This window comes from Hypomesus transpacificus, unplaced genomic scaffold (genome assembly GCF_021917145.1).
Source record: "Hypomesus transpacificus isolate Combined female unplaced genomic scaffold, fHypTra1 scaffold_139, whole genome shotgun sequence".
In the NCBI taxonomy this organism is placed as follows: Eukaryota; Metazoa; Chordata; class Actinopteri; order Osmeriformes; family Osmeridae; genus Hypomesus; species Hypomesus transpacificus.
The window spans coordinates 519,696-545,987 of record NW_025813713.1 but is presented as its reverse complement, the minus strand read 5'-3'; the positions used below and the strand labels follow the sequence as shown (position 1 = coordinate 545,987).

At 48.5% G+C, this 26,292-nt stretch overlaps 4 protein-coding genes and 1 long non-coding RNA gene across 6 annotated transcripts; 4 read left to right on the top strand and 1 right to left on the bottom strand.

Annotated features, from left to right (window-relative positions):
- The first annotated feature begins 295 nt into the window (after positions 1–295).
- fam183a (family with sequence similarity 183 member A) lies at positions 296–3,553 on the top strand. 2 transcript variants are annotated; one of them, XM_047051196.1, is made up of 5 exons: positions 296–1,143; positions 2,073–2,221; positions 2,316–2,375; positions 2,465–2,568; positions 2,722–3,553. In XM_047051196.1, the coding sequence occupies exons 1-5, from the start codon at positions 1,136–1,138 to the stop codon at positions 2,833–2,835; spliced, it is 435 nt and encodes a 144-aa protein (XP_046907152.1). In that variant the 5' UTR covers positions 296–1,135; the 3' UTR covers positions 2,836–3,553. The 2 variants fall into 2 exon arrangements, 1 of the variants encoding a protein (XP_046907152.1); XR_006958716.1 differs by having other exon boundaries at positions 296–2,221; positions 2,465–2,589.
- ebna1bp2 (EBNA1 binding protein 2) lies at positions 3,194–5,931 on the bottom strand. The gene is made up of 9 exons (XM_047051195.1): positions 5,729–5,931; positions 5,459–5,542; positions 5,134–5,306; positions 4,923–5,046; positions 4,686–4,775; positions 4,487–4,562; positions 4,269–4,377; positions 3,942–4,137; positions 3,194–3,815 (listed from the first exon to the last, which is right to left on the bottom strand). Exons 1-9 carry the CDS (start codon positions 5,822–5,824, stop codon positions 3,768–3,770), a joined length of 996 nt encoding a protein of 331 aa, XP_046907151.1. The 5' UTR covers positions 5,825–5,931; the 3' UTR covers positions 3,194–3,767.
- Positions 5,932–6,922: 991 nt separating this feature from the next.
- LOC124488494 (cilia- and flagella-associated protein 57-like) lies at positions 6,923–18,715 on the top strand. The gene is made up of 21 exons (XM_047051119.1): positions 6,923–7,255; positions 7,392–7,654; positions 7,786–7,948; positions 8,074–8,226; positions 8,582–8,721; positions 8,874–9,039; positions 9,189–9,302; positions 9,407–9,619; positions 10,403–10,576; positions 10,855–11,016; positions 11,209–11,364; positions 12,122–12,215; positions 12,533–12,723; positions 13,607–13,780; positions 15,113–15,271; positions 16,665–16,808; positions 17,236–17,352; positions 17,468–17,602; positions 17,818–17,961; positions 18,068–18,203; positions 18,437–18,715. The coding sequence occupies exons 1-21, from the start codon at positions 6,923–6,925 to the stop codon at positions 18,628–18,630; spliced, it is 3,525 nt and encodes a 1,174-aa protein (XP_046907075.1). The 3' UTR covers positions 18,631–18,715.
- Positions 18,716–19,037: 322 nt separating this feature from the next.
- Positions 19,038–23,903, top strand: LOC124488518. Its single transcript, XR_006958714.1, has 3 exons — positions 19,038–19,525; positions 21,138–21,233; positions 23,762–23,903. It is a non-coding gene; the product is annotated as an uncharacterized LOC124488518 (long non-coding RNA).
- Positions 23,904–23,910: 7 nt separating this feature from the next.
- LOC124488517 (transmembrane protein 125) lies at positions 23,911–26,076 on the top strand. Its single transcript, XM_047051155.1, has one exon. It carries the CDS (start codon positions 24,065–24,067, stop codon positions 24,752–24,754), a length of 690 nt encoding a protein of 229 aa, XP_046907111.1. The 5' UTR covers positions 23,911–24,064; the 3' UTR covers positions 24,755–26,076.
- The last annotated feature ends 216 nt before the right edge of the window (positions 26,077–26,292 follow it).

The following is a 26,292-nucleotide window of genomic DNA, read 5'->3' as shown; positions in this document are numbered from 1 at the left end:
CTGAATCAGGCAACAAACCTTGGTTGTTGCTTCTGTTGCATAAATAGGCCTATCAATGTGCATCATTAGTGTTAATAAGTAAGTGGGTTAGATGTTAAGAGTGTGGATGAGTACGTTGTACAAGGTTGGATTAATCTTGCAGAAAATGTCTGAATTATACATGACATATGTTTAATTAGCTGGCTTGGAGGACACTTTGTAATTAAACTGTGGCCTCATTAGTAGAGGCCAGAGGTCGTTGCTAAGGCGTTAGCCCGTCCATGACAACGAGGTTGCTCACACGCAGACTGAATACTGAACTGGAATCCGGAGGAAACTGAAATCGAGCAGACAACAAGAAACGTTCTTCCACAGCGCTTGTCTGCAATATTCAACAGATTGAATCGCAGGAAAATAGGTTGTATTGATCCAGTTGGGCTATTCCATCAGGGCTATTATTATTCATAACATTCCACCGACAGTTTGCCCTTTATGCGGTTCCACGGCCCAGACTGCAAAGCAGGAAGTGTCCAACTTGGGGTCAACATAGAGGGACGTGGTGACATGGGCCGGAGGGAACAGACTGACAAGACGCCCTCAGACCCCATTGTATCACACACACACACACCCTGTATACGCAAACACTTCCCTTCCCACACTCAAACTTATCTGACAAGAGAAACCTCCAGCTATTTCCTCTCTTCCTATTATTAAGTGTTTTTTTCTCCTTCTTGCTTTCATTACTCCTGTTTTTATTCGGCAGAGACAGTAACTCTTAAATCAGGTTATGGAAGAGGAAGGAAGAGGAGCGGTTGGCAGACTTTATTAACCTGTCTCACGGCGCGAAGGGACCGCTGGCAGGAAGACAAGCGAGGCAGACGGTGCTGACTCTGATGCTGACTGCCTCGCAGAGTGATTACCTCAGAGAAGGCCAGATGGGAAAGAATAAATGGAGGCTGGAGGGGAGATGAAATAAAATAAAAGGCCTTATGTGAAGAGGCAAGTGCCGACTCCACAGCCCGAGATTATTCAAGCTGCTCGGAAAACATACCCGAGTTCCCGAAGGAATAGCTTCACTCAAGGAAAAGTGCCATCTACAAGAATGCTTTTGTGAAAAGGAAATGTACTGTGTGTGTGTGTGCGTGTGTCTTTGCAGATGGCAGGGTAAGTGAAGCACAGTTCTGCACGATTACGATCCAACTCTGTTGCCCCCACACTGCTAGGTCACCAGTGACTGTTGTTTCGCGAAGTTTTCCTTCAGCCGTGATTAAATATGAATATAGCCATTAGCCCTGTAGACTACATCAACATTCAGAAACAGAAACACTTGCACAGATGGACAGAATAAGGCGCGGAGGCTCCAAGTATCCTCCCCTGTGCGCACTTATGTCTTTTTAAACAACTGTCTGTAAACCCTAAAAGGTGCCAAATAAAGTTTTAATCAAAATACATAATTGAGTATGTGAAGAATCGTGAACATGTCTATACAGTAAGCCTTGCTGCTATTTGCTTGATTGTAATAACATATTTGTAAAAATCAGCGTTAAAATAAATAGACTTAACAAACTGTCTGGCGGTTGGCTATATCACTGCTCCAAAAATCAAACGACAGGCTTGCTTATCCCATTCAGGTGCTTAGACTAGAATTGTTCAATCTTATTCAACCTGGACAGCTAGGCCTACCTTCCTGTAGGTTATTTGCTCTAACACCAGTTATAAATAACCTGATTTAACAGGTTAAGAAAGTTATTATTCAAATCCGGTGTGCTTGATTAAAGTTGGAGCAAAAAAGTATGGAAAGTTAGCTGTCCAGCAAACCGGGTAGGTGACCATGCATTTTGCCCAGAGAACAATTACATGGAAAAAAAGTTGATGTAGTGCGCCCTCGTGTGGCTCACGCCGTACAATCAATTCAATCGTTATGTTTACGGTTGCTAGGCGACCTCAAGACTGAAATAAAGTTTCCGATTGATAGCTAGCTAGCAACTTTCGCTACTTCGTAGCCTTACGCCTGGGGTCATCCAGCTACAAATTCGCAGAGCTAAAACGGGACGTTTTGTTCTGGGTTTGGTTTTTGATCTACTTTTACAAAGTCTAGACAACAAAACAAGGATGGCGGGTAAACATGAGAAGACTACAGTGGATATCGTCCATCAAAACTCAATTCATATCGAAACCATCAAGAAAGAGCAGAGGTGCCAGAAGCTGTACACACGATTTAGCATCAACCCATTCAAGAAACGTAAGCATCTTAAAGGAAGCGTAAACATCAATCACCGTAGCCTTGCATTACCGTCACCGTCAGTTCTCAAGCTGTGCATGACATCTTGTTTCAGTCCACGTTTTGACTGACAAGCCCATGTCCAAGAACACGCACGAGGAGGTAGAAGAAGACCGTGAGTAATCAGCAATGTGCCGTGTTGACGGTGTTTTTCCTGAATGCATGCCGCCTCTGCCTAAATAATGTTTTTTTTTTCTACACCAGCTGCTTTTCTGAAGGCCATTCACGATGCATGCTTGGAACCAACCAAGAAATACCCTCAGCCCCAGACTGAGAGCCAAGAAATCGGATGGATATCCAAGCCTCTGGTATTAAGTGTTTAGTGAAAGGTCATATAAATTCGTAAAATATACCGAATATAAAATTCCCTAACGATACTCTACTTTAATTGATGTGCTACAGTATTCCAAGTATTTGACTGACATCTGCACTCACCTCAAAACGATCTTGTCCACGATCAGATTGCTACAGACCGCAGTGATCGAAGGCTGAACTTTTCACGTCAGAACACGGAAATCACCAAGTACATGGATGCGGCATGGCGTCTGAAGGAGCAGACCCAGAATTTGAGCTAGATGTCATCGGATAGCTATCACACACTTGTGCTAACTTCATTAGTCAACATAAACGGAGAAATATCAGAGAATATATGGCTATGAAGCATGTTTGATGATTAAAGGAAAAATCAATGTTCAGAAAACATTGAGGCTTGATTAGGGAACACTTTATCAAAGGAGATGCAGGTGAAAATCACTGGCACCAGGTGTATAGTATTTTCATGTTGCCATGTGTGAAAAAATATAGATTTATCCAGATCCATACAACACTTTCTCATTGAATATTAATCATTTTGATAAAGGGAAAGGGCAAAAATGACAGAAGTTCAATATTACAAAATGTCGCACCACATAAGGTCGGGAATCGGGTTAAGGAGAGAGCTGAATGCAAAATGTTTAATTCATAAAAATCTCTAATCCACTATTGAAGCCTTAAACAAGAAGAATGTTTACTGGAAACTAGTCACTACAGTAATATGCAACAGTATGGAATCCATGCCTTTCCAAAAACGAACAATAAAAGCAAACAAAAACATAATTATCTCTTGCTTGTCCGATTCCATGTTTGTTTATAAAACAGCACGAGAAAAAATGTCCGGAGTAATATTGAACTTGTGGTGGAATGGAGGTTTCCTCTCTGAATTTGCACTGACACTCAAAACAAATATAATATAACAAAATGTCCACATAGCACAGCCTGCACGGCAGTCTCTCTGGTGAACCCCCCCCCCCCCCCCCCCCCCCCCCCCCCCAACAGTCAAAAGACAAACCCTTAGTTCATAGTCACAAATGCTCCATGAGAGATGTATGCTTGTGTGAAACCTGAAGTATGCCTCCATGAAGCCGGGTCAGTGTCAGTATGAAGCCCTGTGGCATATCCAAACCCAGTCTAAGGACACAGACCAAGCGGTCCACCAGACTGCACTCTAGAACCTTCTAAAATCGGACGATTAAGACTTTCCCTTCATCTTCTTGCGCACGTTTTTGCCGGGTCGTTTCTGAGGATCACAGAAGAAGCAACACGTCAACAACAACAAAAAGTGTTTCTTCTCTGTTCTTGTTTTGCAGAGCACATTTCAAACCACTCGTGAGGTAACTAAAACAGGAGAGTTCTGGAGACTTACGTTAGGTTTCTGTTTGCCTCCTTTAGCTCCTCCCCTTCCTCCCTTCCCTCCTCTCCCGTGAGCCAACTTGGCACGGAACCCTGACACGTCGTTGTGGCTCTCTTTGGTGTTCCATTTGGCCCCACTCTTCTTCCCTCCGAAGCCAAACTTCTGGTCCTTGTGCTTCCTCTTGGAGTTAGGGTTCTTGGAGTTAGGGCTGTTGAGAAGATGTCAATTCGAGTTATTGGCCCATTCTGATCTAAATGGTGTGTGTGTAGACGGCTTATCATAACGTGACACAAAATGCACATGAACACATCTGGACTCCTAGCACGTGTCGGCTCTTACCCTTTCTTGTTGACTGCGTTTTTAGGCGTCTGTGTGGATCCTTTGGCGTTCGCTGCCCCTTTAGGCGTCTTCTGATCCCCTTCTAGGAAGTCTAGTTTGTCTGACATTCCTACGAGGCCGAAAGGGAAGAAGAAGAGTGAATGAAGATTCCAGGAGCAACACGTTCTGTCACACTGAAGCCTCCTGGGCTCAAAGGTTGTTGAAATGTTCAAACCCACCCTTCTGATATTTCTTCACAGCCGTCATCATCGCCTTCTTATCCTTCTGTCTCTTCTGAATGACCTCCACTTGCACCTGGAACGACAAAGGGTTAATGTGATGGAAGAGGAAGAGTAAGGAGGTAAAAAGGTAGAGCTATGACAAGGAGCAGAGCAGGACAGGAATCTTGTCGGGAAAGCAAATCGAGAATGGACCAACCTTCTTGCCGTACTTCCTCTGTTCTCTCAGCTTCTTCGCCTTCTCTGATTTCTCCAAAATGGCCTGTTTACTGATAAGCTTCTTCCTGATCTGCAGAGAAAACAAAACGCGTATTTCATAAAACGATGATTCACTCTAAAGATGCATCAGCCTGAGTTTAGAACTAAGATATCTCCTATATTTTTATCAGTGCGTTTTCAGCCCTCTTTTCTCATATTATGGGAAAGGGTGTATTACCTTCTGCATTTGTTGATCCGTCTTGGCCATCTCTGCAAAGTAGTCTTCTGGTCTTTTGGTAAATATTTTGAGTTTCTTTAGACGTGGTAGTGCTTCAAGAACAGATGCTTGAGCTTGGCGATAGCTGGATGAGAGATAAATATTAGTTACACGTTAACAGACACCAACACACATCTAAACGGATCACGGTATGTTCTGTATCAACACTCACAAAAACATCTCCCTTTGAAAGTCATCGTCTGGATTAATCTCTCCACTGCTCTCATTGGCCAACTTGCCCTCAGCCTTGGCAATGATGTCATCTGCGGGCAGGTTGACCAGGTCTAACCTCTCCACCCAGGGAAGGTTCTTACTGAAGTCGGCGAGGCACATTTTCAAACCCTCCTGAGCAACCATACAATAAAGTGTTTACAAACATTGAGGGGGCGAGGGAAAGCAAATCGAATTGCTGTTTGCTCTCAAATCTGTTATCCTTGATTTGACACAAAATGTATGCGATACAGCTACCAAGCATGGAACATCAAAGGAGAACTTACATGATTGCTGACAAATTTCTTTGGTCTGTCAACCGTGATGTTCATTCCAGGTTTAAGCAGGCCTTTCGCGAAAGCTTCTTGAAGCTAATAGAACATAATACAAAAAAGGATGACTCTCTGAGCTAGTTATACTTCTGAAACTGACGTGCTGTCTTATATTGCTAAGTTATTTATGTATAACATGTGGTAACCTAGAAGTTTGTGTTGGTTCAAATGCAGCACAGTAGGATCTAGTTGATTTGTTAGCATAGCTAAGCTATTACCGCTTACCTCTCCATCTGACATTTCGCTGTTTTCATCATCAGATTCTTCACCCAACTGCACGTCCTCGTCAGAAACATCCATTGTATTATCAATAATAACCATTAGAGACAAATAACTTTAGGTTATGGGATGGATGAGGCAAAGTATTTGGTCCGGCTAGTTGTACGCTATGCGACTGATCTCTCACACATGGAGAGTTTCACGTGTGGAGGAAGTGATCATTGTAAACGTTCCGCCCAACATAATGTCCGCTACAACAACTGCAGGATTTTTAGGTTCTTATGCCAAACATATTTGGCCCCCAGGTTTTGCAGATTTCACACTCAAACACACAAACAATTTGCAGCAATTGAGATAAATATTACATAAACTTTATTTATCATCCACAATATTATAAAACTATTTTCTTTGCACTCTTTCAGGTATTCCACGTGTCCTTAGAGACTCGACACAAAATAAATGCTTTTCCATAGCGATAGAATGTCTAGCGTTCTTTTATCCTGCTTATTTAGAATAATCAGAGGGGGGAAAGTGTCTTTAAGAAAAAACATAGAAACATAGAAGATGCAATGAATTAGCTAGGTTAGTTTTGTAGTCAGTTTTATTTTTTTAAATTTTAAATCAAGGTAAGCAACCACTGGTTTCCAGTAGGCTACAAATTCCTGATACCAGTAGAACTGGCAAGGTTTAGGGCAAAATGCAGATTAAAGTCAAGCAGAATGTGTTTTCTAAATTGTTGTGTAGTTTCTAATATAGCCTAGGCTACTGGACATCAATTCTCATAGCTTGAGTTTGCCACATCTTTAAGATTTAAAGCTTTCGTGGTTTCTTCTTCTTATAATGGTTCACTGGCACTTTTTATTCCCCAGCGTTGGCGTGCTAAGAATGTAAAATGTCTGTGGTTGCCCAGTGTCACCATATGTTTGGACTCCGGCCAGGAGTATTCAATAACCTGTGCTACTTGGATGATCACACGGTCATCTTTCCATCTGGAAACAACTGTGTACGCTACAATATTGATCAGAAATGTCAGAGGTTTATCCCAGGTAGGATATATCCACAATCTATCAATCTTTTTTGGACTTTGCCATTTATCTTAACAGTAAATTGATTTGATAGACATAAACTCTATTATTTAGACAACCTTAGCAAAATTCTAGGCATCTCGTGAGAACTCAGAGATCCGTTTATTTATTCAGCATGATTCTTTGCCTCTTAGGCCTCGAGAGGAGTCAGGGCATGCACGCCCTGACGATCAGCGCCAACCGCCGTTACCTCGCGGTGTCTGAGTGCGCCGACCGCGCCACCATCACAGTGTACGACTTGCAGCACGAGCAGAACCGCAAAAGGAAGGTGCTGACAGGGGGAGACACCCCTGTGCGCGAGTTCGTTTCCATAGCGTTCTCCAGCGATTCAAAGTATCTGATTGGACAGTCTGGGTCCCCAGACTGGACGCTGTTTTACTGGATGTGGGAGAAGCAGAAGGTCCTGGCTGTGGTAAAGACCACTAGTGCTGGGAACCCTATCAACCAGGTGTGGAGGACATGAGAAATCACTGACAAGCCTTTTGGAGAAATGATTCAACTGAACATTGTTAGGCCAACGTGTCCAAAACAGCAGTCTTCTAAAGGTGTGTATGTCACATCCTGTTGTGTCTCTGTTTTCCCAGGTTACTTTCAACCCTTTTGACAACACTCAGATCTGCGTGACAGGAAGTGGCGTCTTCCGACTCTTCCGCTACGCAGAAGGAGCTCTGAAACCGTCCACCTCCCAAAAGCTGGAGTCCTGCAACTTCCTGTCCCACGCGTGGATGTCTGACGAGCGGGTCATCGCCGGCACGGACACCGGCCGTCTCATGGTGTTCGAGTCCGGGGACTTGCGCGGCGAGATGAGTGTGATCTCCAAGACCTCAACCTTCCGTGAGCACAAAAGGTGAGCAGAGAAAGAGGGGAAAAAAATAAATCCTCGCTTTTCGTAAGCAGAGCGTCAGGTTCACTAGCAGGTCAAACCTTTCAACATTCACATTTCTAAGTGTGTCATGATGTTTCTTTATTTGTTGGCAGTGCCGCGGGCGCATGCGATGACAAGGCCCCTCCTCAGTTGCCGCGAGTTACGGCGATCACGGCGTACTCCAAAGGCTTCGCCTGCTCCGCCGGGCCCGGCGCCGTGTGGATGTTTGAGAAAACCGACGACAAGGACAACTACAAGAAGACCAGACAGATAAGGGTGATCTGCTGTCCATCAGTGTCTGAAACCAGAAGGAGAAACCCTATCTGATCATGTGCACCAGCTGGTTCCAACACCTCTAAACATAGTGTGTATGTATCTGTGTGTGTGTGTGTGTGACCCAGATCCCTCCAGACGCGTGCAGCCAGGAGCCCAGCCAGGCCCAGCAGCAGCAGATCGTGTCTCTGGTGATCAGCCCCTCGGAGGAGGTGGTGGTGACCAGCACCGACCAGGGACAGCTCTACAGCATCACCCTGTCCTCCACTGAGACCAACAAGGTCACTGCAACGCACACACTGCTGTTTACATAGGACAAGCACAATCACAATCAGGCTTATTTCCAAGATGAGGGACACAGATGAGGGATTTGCTGTGGTCTAAAATAGACATCGGCCAAAATCTGAGCGCTTCCCCTGATTGAGGGATCCAGCCATTAAGGGATTGGAAAGAAAGAAAGAAAGTACTTAGTACATCATATTACAAAGTATTTAGTTAGGCCCCTGTGAACAGCCATCTCTGGACGTAAATCGTTTTTAAGATCCATATTATTCATAGTCAAAGTGAATCAAGTGTAGGTAGTGGTGTTGTTAATGCACCACATACTGACTTTGCCCTGTGTGTGTGCTTGTGGAGGTGGAGCATACCCACTTTGAGTATCTGTCCAACTCCTTCCACACGGGGTCCATCACTGGCCTGTCCATTTGCATCCGTAAGCCCATCATTGCCACCTGCTCCCTCGACCAATCAGTACGCATCTGGAACTTCGAGACAAAGTAAGAACTAATTTCACAGTCGTTACTTAATCGGACTGTAAATCTTCTCTTCTGAAATGTGACGCCGCCATCGAAAGAAAATGTCACGGATGGATCTTTGTTTGACAAGTGTCTGATTTAGATGGGTGCGTCTGTCTTTGTCTTCCCTCCAGCACCTTGGAGCTGTATAAGGAGTTCCAGGAGGAGGCGTACAGCATTGCGCTACACCCCTCCGGCCTGTTCCTCCTGGTGGGCTTCTCAGACAAACTGCGTCTGATGAACTTGCTCATCGACGACATCCGCACCTTTAAAGAGTTCAACGTCAGGGGCTGTCGAGAGGTCAGACTCGCACACTAGTCCAGCAGGCTGCGAGCAACACTGAGACTTTTAATCATATTTTTATGAAACATTTCTATATATGAACACAGGAGAGACTGGGTGTCCGCGAGGGGTGTTGCTGATTTCTCGGTTTTCCGTCCTCTGCTCAGTGTGTTTTCAGTCATGGGGGACACCTGTTCGCTGCGGCCAACTGCAACATCATCCATATCTACTCCACCACCACAACTGAGAACATCCTGAATCTCAAGGGCCACAGCGGGAAGGTTAAAACATTAGGTTCTGTTTTGTTTGAATCACCATCATCGACATTGGTGAACCTTCTAGAACACTCACAGATTTTCTCTGCTCTGTTTTCTCTGGGATGCAGGTGCGGTGCGTTGCCTGGAGTGTGGACGACAGCCGGCTGGTGTCGTGTGGAATGGAAGGGGCGGTGTACGAGTGGAACACGCTGACCGGCGTGAGAGAGGCTGAGTGCGTCCTCAAGTCCTGCAGCTACACCAGCGTGACCTTGTCCCCCGACGCCAAGTCCGTGTTCGCCGTGGGGGGCGATTGTACCCTGAAAGAGATCCAGGATTGTCAGGTAAGACCGATAAATCTCCCATGATGCTTAGCGGCCCTGTCAACGATGAGCAGCGACAGTCCTGATAAATGTCGGTCTCTCAATAGGGAGTTTAAACGTTAATAATTTTGTGGGATATCAACTCACGTTTCATGAGCTATTCTCTTCTGTCTTTTCAATTAAGGATCATCCCTCGAGGACCTGCTGATATTTCTGAGAGATTATTGATGATTTCCAATTTATCAAGCTTAAATCATATATTTTTTATGGTGTCAGTCTTTCTCGCTGTGGGGAATTTTCAAAGTGAGAAAGAGCATTTCCATATCCATCATAATCACTCAAGACTGAGCAGTCCATTAAATTCACATTCAGCCGTCAGTTCCGTTCACGGAATGACATGTCAGTTTTGACAGCCGAGGAAAGTCTCGATTCAGTTCGTCGGTTGGACTTAAATAGGAGCTATTTTTGGCTGCTGGGATTCAGGCCCCAAACAAACATAAACATCTCAATTGTGAGAGCTTCCAGCTAATCCCTAACACCACAATGGTTTTGCCATATGTCTGTTCATCATCATTCAAAGCGAAATGCAAACAAAGTTATACCGGCAGAATGAGAGTCCTCATGCTCTGAAAATCAAACATCAGACGTACAGCTCTTGTTAACATGGAAACAATTAAAATCCAGGACCTGATGTAACATCATCTTACCTTATTTGCTCTTTCTCTTCCTTCCTTCCTTCCTTCCTCCTCCGCTCTCTCTCTCTCTCTCTCTCTCTCTCTCTCTCTCCTTCTCCTTCCCCTGCAGATCCTCCGGGAGGTCTCTACTGACGAGGTTGTGTACACCACCATCGCTCTCTCGCGTTCAGGACGCACCCTGTTTGTGGGCACCTCCCTGGGCACCGTCAGAGCCATCAAGTACCCCCTCTCGGCCCACAAGGACTGGATCGAGTACCAGGCCCACGCAGCCCCTGTCGCCAAGGTCTGGTTCTGAGCGAGGGAATGGCTGAACACAACCACACAACGCAAAACCCATGTGCTTTCATGCTGGCGTTACAGGCTTGTAGAACCATGTACAGGCCAGGGTTTAAGCTTGTTGAACTCTATGGGTGACAGCTGATGAGGGGGTAGGTGTGGCTCAGTGGGGCGTTTGAGGGAGAGGTCACAGTTTCAAATCCCCCACACATACCGCTAAATGATTCTGATTATTATCGTTGTTATGACGACGACGGAGTTGTGATGCCTGCGCCTCGCCTCCAGATGGCGATCACGTTCGATGACCAGTACCTGCTCACGGTGTCTGAGGACAGATGCCTGGTCATCTGGAAGATCATCGACAAGGAGGGCCGAGGCCTCAAGAGAGACAAGGAGGTCTCGTACGCCGAAGAGATCCTCATCACCAAGTGTGATCTGGAGGAAAAGGTAACCCTCTCTGTGGTTCTCTCTCACGCCTCTCGTGACCTGCATGACGCAGCACAAACAAGCTAGCAGTCACACACAAGCTAGCAGTCACACACAAGCTAGCAGTCACACACAGCTATCCCCGCCTTCTTCTCCGCCTACATCGCTCTCTCCTCTCGTTCCCTTATTTCTTCTCTCTCTCCTCTACCCCAGAACCAGAACATGCTGGAGCTGAAGACTCGAGTGGAGGAGCTGAAGATGGAGAACGAGTACCAGCTCCGTCTGAAAGATATGAACAACAACGAGAAGCTGAAGGAGCTGAATGATTCGTTCATCCACCAGACAGAGTCCATGAAGACTCAGATTCAGGTCGGGCTTCACTCGACACAACAACCTTCCACTATAAGGCATTGTCAGGTGGCTGAGCGGTTAGGGAATCGGGCTACCAATCAGAAGGTTGCTGGTTCGATTCTTGCCCGTGCCAAATGACAGTGTGTCCTTGGGCAAGGCACTTCACCCTACTTGCCTCGGGGGGAATGTCCCTGTACTTACTGTAAGTCGCTCTGGATAAGAGCGTCTGCTAAATGACTCCATTTAATGTGGAAATAACATTCGTGGACACACAAACTTGTCATGGAGTCTGGTTAGGTTGGCAGTGCAGAGCTACAGCAGCCAGTGGGCCAATGTCGTTGTGGGTGGAGGTGATTTGAAATGGCTCAGGTACAAAGTGTTTTCACGGTATGTGTGTGAAGACGGGACACGCCTACACCCACATTTATTGTGTTCAGCACATCTCACTGCCACAAAGTAGATTCCCTTTCACAGGGGCGCTCTCCCCTCATCGTATTCTCTGAGTGTACTTTCCTTTCCAAGTTAGACCTGATAAGAGTTACCTCCAGATCAATACATGGAAATCAGATCTGAAAGTGTCTGACATGGAAGGTGACCACTTGAATGTAAATCTTGTACTCTCTTCCACTCGCACTTCACCCCCCTCTCTTTTATTCCCCCCTTTCTCCTTTCCCCCCTCTCTCTCTCCCCCGACTCTCTTTCCCTCTCCCCTCTCATCTCATCCCCTCTCTCTCCTCCCCCCCCACTCTCTCCCCCTCTCTCTCTGCTGGAGCAGGTTCTGAGAACAGAGAACAATAATATGGAAGTTGCTCACCAGCAGTACACATCAGAGATGCTGGACAAACATTCCAAGGAGCTGCAGGACTTAGGTAAAATCTCCCTCTCTCTCTCTCTCTCTCTCTCTCTCTCTCTCTCTCTCTCTCTCTCTCTCTCTCCCTCTCTCTCTCCCTCTCTCTCCCTCTCTCTCCCTCTCTCTCTCGCTCGCTCTTTCTCCCTCTCTCTCCCTCTCTCTCTCTCTCTCTCTCTCTCTCTCTCTCCCCCTCTCTCTCCCTCTCCCCCTCTCTATCTCTCTTCCATCTTCTCTCCATCCCTATCAAACAGCCCACAGGAGTCACATTTAAGACCAATCCACGGTGTTTCTGGCTTCTTGTTTTCTACGTGTGTCTGTTTTCCTGGGCTCCCCCAGAGGCAGCCAACAGTCAGAAGCTGATGCAGGAGTATCAGAAGTACCAGGAGCTGCAGGTGGAGGCTCAGAGCATGCAGGTGGACTTCCAGGAGCAGCTGCAGAACACAGAGAAGTGCAAACTGCAGGCCCTGGAGGACCTGACCTTCCACTACGAGGGCAAGATGCAGGAGAAGGCACTGCTGCTGGAACAGGTAGGAGGCCGGCTGGGGGGTAAGGGCCCTGGTCCACAGGGTGTGGTGGGTCGAGGCAGGGAGGGAGGGCCCTGGTCCACAGGGTGTGGTGGGTCGAGGCAGGGCTGGGGAGGGCCGTGTAGCTGGGCAGGGTTGGCGAGCGGGCTGTCGTGTTTGGACTAGCCCAGGGATCCAGACCACCACTCCGTAAACCCTCTACCTCCTTCCCACGCACCCCTCTTTCTCCAACGTATATTCTAGTCTGGCATTTAGTGGCACCTTCCTCGCCTCTCTCTTCTCTTACCCCCTCTCCCTCCACCTCTCCCTCCCTCCACCTCTCCCTCCCTCTCTCCCTCCACCTCCACCTCTCCCTCCACCTCTCCCTCCCTCCCTCCCCTGCTGTGACACTGATTGGAAGAGAAGAGACAAATGAATCCGGGAGCTGCAGGTTCTCTGTGGAGGACGTCCGCTGAATCGCTCAGGAAAAGCAACGTCAACCCCCATCACGCTAACGGCGGCATGAAGAGCGTGTAAGCGGGGGCGACGGGCGACCGGGGGGGCCTGCATAATCACCTTATTAAATCCCTGTGAATGTGATGTCATTAACAGTGGATGGGAGGGGAAGGCCGCACATGCAGAGTGGTGCCAGCTCAGCCCAGGGACACCCCAGAAGAACGGGGGGGGACACGTCGTGGAAGGGGCATAAACAACATAACAACAGGATTATCGATTGTACATAAAAAAGCCCTTGGATGTCTCTCTGACCTTTTATGGTCGTGGAAGAGCTCCCGTCGTCTAGGTTTATAGGCTGGCTGAGGAAGGAAGCGTAGGAATGCCTTGCCTCTGTCTTTTACCTGTTTCTCTCTCTTGGTCTCTCTCACCTCCCCTTTCTCTCCCTCTTCAGTCTCAGGAGGAGTGTCGTACGCAGGTGTGTGAGTTTGAGGAGTCCAGGAAGCAGATCGAGGAGGATGGGGACAGGGAGATCCAGGACATGCGCGTCCGCTACGAGCGCTGGTTGAAGGACGAGAGGGACGGAAACCTCCGCATGAAGGGAGAGAATGGCATCTTGAAGAAGAAGGTACAGGGATATGACACTTCCCGACATCATTTCCTGTCGGGAAGCTTCAGGGAAAGACTCGCTGGAGAGTTTACCCGTTATTCCACCTGAAACTTGGAAATGGGGGATACATTTTGGAGATTTTTGGGATGATTTATCCACCCAGCCACCTTCCCCCCGTCCCCTGCCTCTTTCCAGTCCTCCTACGTCTCGTTTTATCCTTCATCAAACACACCCCATCTCAAGGAGCCAAACTTCTCATCAACGCCCTCCAACCATCCCACACACACCCACTCACACACACCCTCACACACACACACCCTCACACACACAGTCAGCACTTCCACGGTGCTACGGTAGATCATGATTACAGCCCATCAGACTCGGCATACGGAGCAAGCCCGTCCATCTGGCCACCCTTTCAGCCTGGATACACAGTGCATCCCCGCTCAATAGGCCATGGATCGCTGTAATTTAGAGGGATGATATTCATTCAGATTCCTGTGGAAACTCACGGATCTGGATCCTTTGTGCTATGCTGGCTCCCTGTGTTGTGCCTTTATTGGATTTCTGTTCTAGGAGCCGATTTTTACATTCACTACATGTGTTAGGGCCGGTGTTACTACCCCATCGGATATTGAATGTGGTCCTATCATGGGAAGCCATGCAGTATACTAAAGGCATTATGTTGTAAGTGACAAAATGAGTTATGGCGTTGACTGATGACATTTTGGTCTCTCGCTGCCTCTCTTCCGGCTGCTGTCATCTCCACACTCACACACCCTGACCCTCCTCTCCTCCCTCCCTCCCTCCGTCCCTCTCTCTCTCTCTCCTTCTCTCTCTTTCTCCCTCCCTCCCTCCCTCTGTCCCTCTCTCCTTCTCTCTCTTTCTCCCTCCCTCCCTCTGTCCCTCCCTCTCTCTCTCCTTCTCTCTCTTTCTCCCTCCCTCCCTCCCTCTGTCCCTCTCTCCTTCCTTCTCTCTCTTTCTCCCTCCCTCCGTCTCCCTCTCTCTCTCTCCCTCTCTCTCCGTTCTCTCTCTGTTCCTCTATATCTCCCTCTCACTCTGTTTCTTTCTCTTTCCCTTTGTTCTTCATTCTTTCCCTCTGTTCCTTTTTTCCTCTCCTCCCTCCTCTCCTCCCTCCTCTTCTCATCTCCTCCTCCCTCCTCCTCTCCTCCCTCCTCCTCTCCTCCTCCCCTCCTCTTCTCATCTCCTCCCTCCTCCTCTCCTCCTCCTCCTCTCCTCCCTACTCCTCCTCTCCTCCCTCCTCTTCTCATCTCTGCCTCTCCTCCTCTCCTCCTCTCCTCCCTCCTCCTCTTCGTCCTCCTCTCCTCCCTCCACCTCTCCTCTCTGTAGTTCAGCAGTCTGCAGAAGGACATTGATGAGAGGAACGTGAACATAGAGAAGATGAGGTTGGAGCTGGAGAAGCTACAGGGCATCATCAAGGTTCTGGAGAAGGACGTCCTGGCCCTGAAGAAGGAGATCCGGGAGAGAGACGAGACCATCCAGGACAAGGTGTGTGTGTGGATGTGTGTGTGTGTGCCTGCTGTTCCCAGGGCTGGGCGCTGAGAGAGGGGGCGCTGTAATGAATAGTCACAGTACCAGCTTGTGGTATTTGCCTCAGACACCTACTCCATCTCCCCCTCACTCATCCATATTCCCTCATCCTCTCTCTTCCTACCTTTCCCTCATCCTCTCCCTCTTTCTCTCTCTCCCTCTCACTCTCATCCTCTGTCTCTCAGCCCCTCTCTCTCTGTCTCTCTTTCTCTCTCTCCCTCTGTCTCTCATCCTCTCTCTCCCTCCCTCTGTCTCTCCCTCTCACTCTCATCCTCTGTCTCTCAGCCCCTCTCTCTCTCCCTCTGTCTCTCCCTCTCACTCTCATCCTCTGTCTCTCAGCCCCTCTCTCTCTCCCTCTGTCTCTCATCCTCTCTCTCCCTCTGTCTCTCTCTCTCTCCCTCTGTCTCTCATCCTCTCTCTCTCATCCTCTCTCTCCCTCTGTCTCTCTCCCTCCCTCTCTTAGATAAGCTTACCATCATGGCGGACCCTCCTTCTGCATATTTATATCTCTGTCTTGTTATCAGAGGATTGCTGCTGTGTTGTTTTGAGTTTCAAGTGTCAAATCTGTTACGATCCATGATGTGGAAACGCTCTCATCAACAAAGCAGCTTTGGATGATGGATGAGACAGTTTCACCTCACAGGAAGTTCAGACTTTATCATCAGTTTTACATGAATTTGCATTCCATGCGCAATCTTTCTGTGGCGCGACCCTAATTTATAGCATTCTTTAATGTGTAAATGTCACACATACAATCCGGGAAAAGATAAGCTCCAGAACTAAGGAGGGCTTTTCCAAAAGCTTATTAGATGAACAAAAAAAGTTGATTCAACTAAGTGTTCTACATGAAGAGGAGGGCACCAGTTAAAATGAGAATCGTCTACTTCATGAATACAGATTTGCTGGGGAGGGGGAGGGGGGGGCACAACATCTGCCGCCAAGATGGTTTGTTGTCAGATTAGTTTTCGCGGTCTCTAATGATAATTCATCTGAACAGTGGAGGCATCGCCTGAAGTTAAGTTCAACATTAGATTTGGCTCTCCATATCTTTATTGTCCGACATTAAATGACATTTCTATACAGTTTCAGTGAATATCATATAATATAAAGCTTTGGTTGCATGAAAGAACCATTAAACTTTATTGAACTTTAGAGAAGTACTGAAAGCAGACCTCAGGTTGGAAATTGTTAATTACATGGATTATAAAACAACATATGGTACCCTGTAACATAACTACACTGCATAACCAAGTCTTATTCCACGAGTCACTACCTGAACATAAGATAGAGGAGATTTAGAAACAAATACATACCAAACACATTGAAAACCGAGGCCTTTCTTCTTGTGCAGGAAAAAAGCATCTACGAGCTGAAAAAGAAGAATCAGGAACTGGAGAAATTCAAGTTTGTTCTGGACTACAAGATCAAAGAGCTGAAGGGTCAGATTGAACCCAGAGAGAACGACATCAGAGAGATGAAGGATCAGATCCTAGAGGTGACAATCCGACCTTTGACCACACGGTGAACTCTTACGAACGTCAAAAGGCAGTAAGACGCCTCTACAGGCATCGCCGTCTCAGGCTCAAACACTTTCCAGGGAGAAAATAGATGTGTTTTATAGATCTTCAGCCAAAAGTCCCTATTACTCAGCAGCAACGAAAGGAAAATCCATTGTCACTAAAAGAAGTCACTGTATCAGTTTTACTTTCCTGAACTCTCAAATAGAAAAAGTTTATGTTCATCCCCTTGTCAGCAAATGCTGCTTTGTAACTGTAAGTGCCAACTGAGGGTCCTGTTCATTTAAATGGAAATGAGTGCTTGCTATAGATTGAGGAGGATCAGGTCCTAGATTACAGACGGATCGGTCTGTGCGGCGGAGAGAGGGTTGGGGATCAATATTCTGGAGTTGTTTCCTTCTGCAGATGGAAGAAGAACTCAGCTCCTTCCACAAGAAGAACAACAAGCAGGAACTGGACATCACCGAGCTCAAGCTCAAGCTGACCGCCACCGACAAGGAGGTGCACAAGGAGATGCAGAAGGTGTGTTGAGGCCGCAGTGTGTTCACTCACACCAAAACGTAACCCAACTCCAGGACCGCAAACAAAACACATCTAAAACCGTCCTGAATCTTTGTCTCCCCCCTTCCCTCCCCAGGTGAGAGACAGGGAGGCCTTCGTGCGCAGGTTCAAGACCGACCTCCACAAATGCGTGGGCCACATCCAGGATCCCAAGGCCCTGAAGAAAAGCATCAGAGGCCTGTATGAGTTCTACGTCCACCAGTTTGACCAGGTGAGTTGCCCTCGGTGCGGGTTAGGGAAAACAAATCTCAAACCGCCGCTAGGAGTTCTGTGAGCCAGCGCGGTGCCTGTCCAACTGCCGACAGCTTCAAATGCCTCACAGATGATCCTGGATAAGTGTGTGTGTGTGGGAGGGAGGGAGGGAGGGAGGGGGGGGGGGGGGGGTCGCCTGCCGGGGCAGTGAGGCTCATTCTCCCCCCCCTCCAGGTGGACATGGTCGGGGTGGACGGAGAGGTGGAGAGAGAGCACGCGCGCCACCGGGAGCACCTGGAGCGGAACGTGGCCGCTCTGAAGAGGAAGATGGCCGACGACGCCAGGGTCCACGGTGCCGACAACGTCAAGATCATGCAGGTGACCGAATCACTAAAAACAAGGCAGTTGCATCAGTGGATGAAACAAATAGGCAGGGAGCCAGGCTGGGTGGGTTCATTGACTGACTGATTGATTGGCTGCGCAGGAGAACGTGATGTTGATCAGTGACATCAACAGCTTGAGGATGGAGCTGTGCAGGCTGCGCTCTCAGGTCCACAACTACGAGAGTCTGCTGGGCCACAACAGGAAGAGCAAGGACCAGGCCACCTCCAGCCTCAAAGGTGACCCCTCTCGCTTACTTCCTGGTTTACTTCCTGGTTCACTCCCTGGTTTCGTTCCTGGTTTCCAGCCATGACCTCTCTACTCGAGCACAGAGCGAGGCAGTTTGGGCTCCTTTTTTGTTTGTTTGTTCACATTCACATTTCTTGCCACTGGGTGTCACTGTAGGAGACTGGGTCATAGGCGTTGTGTGGCGGGTCAGATTTCAGGTAACTGTGTCATTGGGTGTCCCCAGCCCTCCTGTCGCCCAGGGTCAACCCCATCACCATGGTGACCCGACTGCAGCCAGAGGAGGAAGGAGAGCGCATCGTTCAGTTCCAGCGTCTGGAGATCGTCAGACTGAGGAGGGAGATCCAGGTGTTGATGAGGACGCAGCCGTTCAGACCACCCTCCGATGCTAAACTCCCCTCCCTGGACACCAGCATATAAACCAGGACCCTGCGCTACAATATACTGACGATAAAAAAACACACAGTATTTAACACACCTCAGCAGCAAAGATTTAATTCATTTGCATAACCTGACTTGTCACGTAAAAATGTTTATAATAATAGCAGTTCACGTTTTGTATCGTGTTTTTTTTTAATAAGAATACTGGATATAGTCGAGAGGGGAATTTAAGTTGTTGCGGCCAGCCAGGATCAAATCGATTACAAAACATGTCAGCCTCGCAATGATGAATGCGCTATAGACAAAACATGTCAGCCTCGCAATGATGAATGCGCTATAGACAAAACATGTCAGCCTCGCAATGATGAATGCGCTATAGACAAAACATGTCAGCCTATAGACTTTTCATTTACAGGTAAAATATGTGTTGGCAGTTTTTCTGTCAACTATAGAGATACCTTACCTAACCCTAACCCTAACCCTTACCGTATCAATATACGTATCCATACATACACATACAGTACGTTTTAATAAATAAGCTTATTTATTAATAACCTTTATCCCACTAACATAATGTGTAGTCCCATGAGACTCGATACATAGTCGAGCTGTGCAGGTTTTCTCGCCATCCAAACGTCGTCGCTTATTCGTGACCACACCTGCAACGTTTAAAGTCCGGTAGACTGCGCACCGTTTTTTTGAGGCAGTGAGATAGTTCTTACGGACTCCGATTACAAGAGAGAAATTGAGGGGCTAGCTCCTGGATATTGACTATTGAACCGAGACCGGCTGTTAAGCTATGCTGCTACTCCCATGTATCGGATAGCATATGTTAAGGAAATTACTCTCCGGCGGTGATACCGGATAAGACGACCAGCACACACACTGGAGCGGACGGTTGAGAAAGCGACGGCCAGCATATATGCGCTCACAGGTAAGTCAAAAACACCAGCATGTTTCTGTCAAAAATATTTTTCTTGTTCGCATTAATTCTATTCATGCGTTTTTGTCGATACTGTAGACATACGTAACTGGAAGTTTCTCCTTAACTTTCATCAAATATTTATACGGAATAAATTACCCAAAAAGTGCGCACAGACGACAGTCTAGACATGTATATGAATCAATGTCTTTAATACAAACACCAATGTCCTCCCTGCAATGTTCGTCAAATGTAAAGAATAAGTTATGGTTTGTATCTCTTAAAAGTAGGGAAGCAATTTGGGTAGCGTGTCTGACAGTGAACCATATCTCAGGAGCAGGGTTGATTGTTTGAACCATCCTGTTGTGACACATTGAATACAAATTGTCCGTTGTCTGGAGGTATGTCTTCCACTATAATTCTGTAGACAGCGAATGTTGAATAGCTCAAAATTATATAGTTTATCACATTTTTATGGTGGAAAATTGAAAACGCCTTCCATAAAGATGTCAACATCCATCATTGATGGCCATTTGTTGTTCAGTGCTTAGTTAAAATGTTAGACCATTATCGGAGATACACTCCAAAAAATGTATTAAGCACTTTCTCATTGTGGTGGCAGTTAATAGACATTAAACTAGCATCTACATTCACATTGGATTTGAGTTGTCCTTGAAACCTTTATCATAACTGGATTTAACTGTGGAATTAATATTAACTTTTATTGACCGACAGGGTGGGATGGGTTTTCCACAAGACTATACTGTTTTGTTTGTTTTGATTTGAAACCAGGAAGACGAAAGCTGTCACACCCTAACCTTTGACCAGGAGATTTAGGCCTTCAACTCCCAAACAGTAAAAGTTACATGATACCAGTTGTCCCTGTCGATGTCTCATAAAGAACATGATTCAGGAGTGTGAAACAGATAGCTGAGCTGGAGCTTCAGCATAGTCCCACACTATCACAGGCTCTGCATATTGGACTGTGGTGCGGAGGTGTGGTTGTGGGGTGCAGTGTGGTGCGGAGGTGTGGTTGTGGGGTGCAGTGTGGTGCGGAGGTGGAGGTGTGGTTGCGGTGGTTGTGGGGTGCAGCAGGCCTCTGGAAGGCTGCCCTGATGAGATCAGGTTGTGGCCCAGGCTCCTGTTTCACAAGGCTGGGGGATTTGAATATGCTGAAGGCTGCCTCACAACCAATATGAGGGAGACACTGCCTCACAACCAATATGAGGGAGACACTGCCTCACAACCAATATGAGGGAGACGCTGCCTCACAACCAATATTAGGGAGACGCTGCCTCACAACCAATATGAGGGAGACGCTGCCTCACAACCAATATGAGGGAGAGGGGGAGGGAAAAAGGGAAAAGGTGAGTGAGTTTTCTCTCGTCAGCAGAGCGGAGCAGAGGGGATGTGCATGTTAATTGCTGATTTGATTAGTGTTGTAATATTGCAGCTGTGCTGGATGAAGGTGGGCTCTGTCTGACCAGTGAGGACAATGCCTTCCACACCAGCAGGCCAATGAGGCGCTGTGTGACATGATCATCAGAGACACAGCTCTGTAAGAGGAAAGCGCATTGGTCGAGGCTGTTTATCTGCTCTTTGTCTGCTGTTTGGTTTGGGCCAGGCCGGTGACGAGGTAGAGAGAGGTGGCAGTCTGAGACGACCGGTGACATCACCTCCAGGTCCTGACGCCGAGAGATGAAAACAACTGCTTGCTCAGGTAAGCTCACTACCTGCCTGCCTGCCTGCCTGCTTGTCTTTCTTTCTGTGTATACTTAAAGGGAGCCAAAGATAGAGATGGGGAGTGAGAGATCTGAGAGAGAGAGAGAGAGAGAGAGAGAGAGAGAGAGAGAGAACGGGAAGGAACGTGAGAGGGAAAAGGGGGAAAAGTCGGGTACAGTGAAACAGCTGCTGGAAGCTATAATAACATATGCAACAAAAGTTGCCCAAACCCGACCCCCCAGCCCCTCCCCCCCCCCCCCCTCCCTCCCTCCCTCCCTGCCCGCCCGGAGAAAACGTCCTGGTGACTCTGCCCATTGTCCCCTCGGCGTGCTATGACAGAGCAGAGCAGAGCCCTCGAGGACCCAGACACCTAGTGAATAAAGAACCATTCAGACTCTCTATCTCGCTCGCACACTCTCCCATCCTGTCTTCCACACCAGCGTGGAGAAGCTGACTCCCTCCTCTCCCCCTCCTGTCCCCCTCCTCACACCAGCCTGATGGGCCCTGGGGCACTTGGCACGGATGCCCACCACAGAGGCAGATGGTGCCAACCCTGACCCCTCTGCTCGCCCGCGGGGACCCAGAGAGAGAGAGAGATCCTGCAGGGAACAGGAAGGGGAGGGAACAGCGTCGTCGGGGCAACGCACAGCCCAGCATCGTCGGGGCAACGCACAGCCCAGCATCCTGCCATAGGTCAGAGGATAAACACGTTCACAACAGGAGCCCAGCGCCCCATAGCGGGCCGTGGATTGCGCCAGTCCGAATCCGAGAGCTTATTTTTAGCCGTCTCGTCCGTGCCTGTTGGAGGTTCTCTGGGAATGTGCTGACGAGGTCCATCCAGAGGTGTGACTTGAGTTTGATAACCCCACAGAAACTCCATCCTTCTGGGCTGTGCTCATCTCTCCCTGCTGGCTCTTGGCTGGCCTCTCTGGTCTGTCTGAATTATTAAAAGGGCAATGTACTGTAGCCCCGTGGGCCCCATAGTGAGCCTGACCATCCACAGCTTGGACGTTTTTATTATCCCTGGGTCACGCGTGGTCTGACTGGGGTCAAGGGTCAAAACCAGAAGCAGTTTCGAGGTCAAGGCAGGTTCATCCAATTTTCTCCACCCTGAACTTTTGCTTTGTCTCTTGTTTGAAGAGACAGACACCACGAAGACCAAACCATCATTTTAGTTTTCCTGGGGTTCTCTTTGAAGACTGCGATTTTTGCTGTGCATTCTGATTAGTGCACAACAGCGTGTTCCTGTTTTAAAAAGCGTATCAACCTTAAATGAGACAGTAATGGCTTGCCAAATGAATTCAGCAGGACTTAATAACCGACAGGGAGTACTGAGTCTCGTAGCTCAGCAGGTAATTGCAGAAGAGTTTAGAGGTATTTTTTTTCTTTCTTTTGACCTTCAGCCCCAGACCCAGAGAGAAAGAAATCCATCTCATCTTCTGGAGTCGTTAGCCCAGAAAAAAGGAGAATCTGCATAGAGGAAGACACACGTGTGTTTATAACCAACAGACTATCTTCTCATTAGAAGAAGCCATTTTGTGAGGTCAAGAGACTGGAGGACAACCCACAGCAGAACAAAAACACCAGCTGATGAGAGAAGTATTTATGAGAGCAGGGTGATTCCCTGGCTGCTGTTATTGAAAGGGCATTGTTGAGATAAAAACTGAAGGCAAGCACGTGAGGGGCTGTGATTGTCTTGTGCTTTATGTGTTTGGAGCGATATGAGTCAGGAGAAAACGTAGGTTAATACCAGTAACTCTTGTGTTGAAAGAGTGAACCTGTGTGCCTGTTATTGTCCTTTCAGTTTGTGTGCTATTTCTGTTACTCATCACTGACACCAGGTCCAAGCCTACTGGGATTTAATTAGTTAGCTTCAAAACACACACACACCTTCACACACACACCTTCACACACACTCACGTACTGTAGTCACACTCACTTACACACACACCTTCACACTAACCGTCATACTCACACACTCACTTCACAGGTACAAATTAAAACCCGCCCTGAACAGCCAATATTCACCACATCGTCTGTGTAATGAAGTCACCTTCAGTTCCCCGTCTGGCCTGCTCCGCTCCTCATACCTGTGCAGGATGAAAGCTGCGGTGTTCCAGCGGCGGTGCGGAGCGTGTGTTTGTGTACTCCGAGGCCTGAGGACCTGAGTGTGTGTGCGCTGGCGTCTCGCTCTGCTGACGTTGATAGTAAAGCCGCTGACAGGCTTTTAAAGACAAGCTGTCTGTGGGCTGTAACCTTGAGGGTCGCCGTGACTACAGGGACAGCCCATTGATAAAGGGATTAATAGTTGAGCCCCGTGGAAAGAGAGAGGACGATTTGCGGCGCCGCGCCGCTATCTTCGTACCGTCACGTCAGAGAGAATGGACCGGAGGCTGCCACACATACACAAACAAACACACACAGTGCATTTAGAGATGCAGATGCTTTGCTGTCTGTGTGTGTGTGTGTTCATCTTTGTGTGTGTTGCTGTCTGACTCAGTGTGCCCTGTCTCTCTCCTCCTGCAGGGATTGGTTCTGTTAGGTTCTGCTACACAGAAGGAGATCTGGGATCCACCGAGGAGGAAAGTGATCTACTGAGGAGAGAGGGGATCTACTGAAGAGAAGTGATCTACTGAGGAGAGAGGGGATCTACTGAGGAGAGAGGGGATCTACTGAAGAGAGAGGGGATCTACTGAAGAGAAGTGATCTACTGAGGAGAGAGGGGGATCTACTGAAGGGTGTTTCTTCTGGATCCATTGAAGCCACTGAGCATCTTTCTGGTTTCCCACACTGTGTGTGTGTGTCTGTGTGTCCCAGTAAGCTGGGAGGATGCCGGAGCTTGAGGACTTTCCCCCTCAGCAGGGGCCCCAGCAGGGGGCCGACCCGGCCCGGATCCAGCGCAGCGTCCTTGACGAGCAGGTGGAGCTGTGGTGGTTCCGCGAACCGGGCAAGTCTCTGCTGTGCTACTCCGTGTCAGTGCTACTGATCCTGGGCTGCGGCCTGGGAGGCGTGGGCCTCCTCTCCACCACCACCAGCGTGTCCAGCGAGTGGCGTCTGGGCGCCGGCACGGCCCTGTGTCTGCTGGCACTGGCCGTGCTGCTCAAGCAGCTGCTCAGCTCGGCCGTGCAGGACATGAACTGCATCCGCAGCCGGCGGCGGATCGACGTGCTGAAGAGCGGCGGTCTGTCGGACCTCCTGGTGGTGCTGGGCGCGGGACTGGCCCTCGTCCTCTGCGGGGCGGTGCTTCTGAAGCTGGCCCTGGCCAATCACATGCCCAAGCCGGGCCAGGCCCTCAACGACATGTACGTCTCCGGGGTGGTGATGCTGGTGGGCGGGGGGGCGGCAGTGGCGGGGGCGGGGGTGTATGCGCTGGTGGTGTTCCTGCTGGAGGGGAGCAGGCCTGGGCGGAGGCCTGGGCGGAGGCTGAGAGACAGGATGGTTGGGGTCTTCACCATCTCGGGTCACATGAACCACCGCGCCCGAAGAGAGACCACCTCCAGCCTGGCCAACCTCATATGAGGCCCTGGAGAGAGACCACCTCCAGTCTGGGCAACCTCATATGAGGCCCTGGAGAGAGACCACCTCCAGTCTGGCCAACCTCATGAGGCCCTGGAGAGAGACCACCTCCAGCCTGGCCAACCTTATATGAGGCCCTGGAGAGAGACCACCTCCAGCCTGGCCACCTCATATGAGGCCCTGGAGAGAGACCACCTCCAGTCTGGCCACCTCATGAGGCCCTGGAGAGAGACTACCTCCAGTCTGGCCACCTCATGAGGCCCTGGAGAGAGACCACCTCCAGCCTGCCCAACCTCATATGAGGCCCTGGAGAGAGACCACCTCCAATCTGGCCACCTCATGAGGCGTTAACCAACACGCACGCTCCATGCCAAGTATCACCTTGGACGTCAATTGGAGAGTTTAGCTGCTTGATCATAAAGCCACATGGTACTAAATCTCTTGGGAAGATGTCTGTGGCACTGAAAACGCTGATGAGCCAACGAGAGGAGGAGAGGAGACTCTGATCTACTCGTTCTATTTCTACAGTTCAAACGTGGGGCTCACGGTATATGGATGCACTGTGATTTCTGCCACTACTGGATAAACTGAACTAGGGAGATCCACTGTGCAGACACTAGCAGGCATGAACCATCAGATGACCGTTGCCCTGCTATCACCAGACACACAGCAGTATGGAATGTATGTCCACGTAGACTGTCCTCTATGGAGCGATTAAACCATCAAATGATGTGACTTGAATCATTCACAATTGTACCCCCCTTGACCAAACTAAATGAGTACCTGTCGATCTAATGACACCCGTCTTTGTCATGCTTTCACATCCTGTTCCTCAGCACGGCTGAACTCTCCTACTGTAGAGGTTGTTGGGTTTTCATTCTTTGTCAGTGCAGGTCGCACTGCGTTGTGGTTTTTTATGACTGCCATGTGACTTCACATTCAGCAGAGCTGACCTGCCCTCCACCAGCGTTCACTGAATATAATCAAGAATCCCAAGAGAAGGATATGGCATTGTTGCCATGGTTCTTAATAGTATGTGTTTGTGTAAGCGTGTGTCACACCTTATCAGGGCTAGGCATATGAGAAGCTGGACAAACGGGTCACACAGTCAACCATTGTGGCTCGATGACGGACAGTCCCGCCGTGGAACAATGGACCACACACACACACGCAGTCTGGAGCTGGCATTGCTCTGTACCAAACACACACACACACACAAGGCATCTTCAGCGACTGCACCAGTACAAGTGTAATCCCTCAATGATGGGATGGAGACAGGTGGTGCAAGCATGTGTGTCCATGAGAGATAGAGACAGAGAGAGAGACAGAGAGAGAGAGATAGAGACAGAGAGAGAGAGAGACAGAGAGAGAGAGAGAGAGAGAGAGAGAGAGATACAGAGAGAGAGAGAGAGAGACAGAGAGAGAGACAGAGAGAGAGAGAGAGAGAGAGAGAGAGAGAGAGACAGAGAGAGAGAGAGAGAGAGGGAGAGAGAGAGAGAGAGAGAGAGATACAGAGAGAGAGAGAGAGAGACAGAGAGAGA

Excerpts from the sequence above, each read along its gene's own strand:
- fam183a (XM_047051196.1), top strand. Across the intron at positions 2,222-2,315 it reads CATCAACCCATTCAAGAAAC|TCCACGTTTTGACTGACAAG; the intron begins GTAAGCATCTTA and ends ATCTTGTTTCAG. Across the intron at positions 2,376-2,464 it reads CGAGGAGGTAGAAGAAGACC|CTGCTTTTCTGAAGGCCATT; the intron begins GTGAGTAATCAG and ends TTTCTACACCAG.
- ebna1bp2 (XM_047051195.1), bottom strand. The coding sequence starts at position 5,824 with ATGGTTATTATTGATAATACAATGGATGTTTCTGACGAGGACGTGCAG. Across the intron at positions 5,307-5,458 it reads AGAAATTTGTCAGCAATCAT|GAGGGTTTGAAAATGTGCCT; the intron begins GTAAGTTCTCCT and ends ATGGTTGCTCAG. Across the intron at positions 4,563-4,685 it reads AGAGGAAGTACGGCAAGAAG|GTGCAAGTGGAGGTCATTCA; the intron begins GTTGGTCCATTC and ends TTGTCGTTCCAG.
- LOC124488494 (XM_047051119.1), top strand. The coding sequence starts at position 6,923 with ATGATTCTTTGCCTCTTAGGCCTCGAGAGGAGTCAGGGCATGCACGCC. Across the intron at positions 8,227-8,581 it reads CCTCCACTGAGACCAACAAG|GTGGAGCATACCCACTTTGA; the intron begins GTCACTGCAACG and ends GTGCTTGTGGAG. Across the intron at positions 17,603-17,817 it reads ACGTCCACCAGTTTGACCAG|GTGGACATGGTCGGGGTGGA; the intron begins GTGAGTTGCCCT and ends CCCCCCCTCCAG.
- LOC124488517 (XM_047051155.1), top strand. The coding sequence starts at position 24,065 with ATGCCGGAGCTTGAGGACTTTCCCCCTCAGCAGGGGCCCCAGCAGGGG.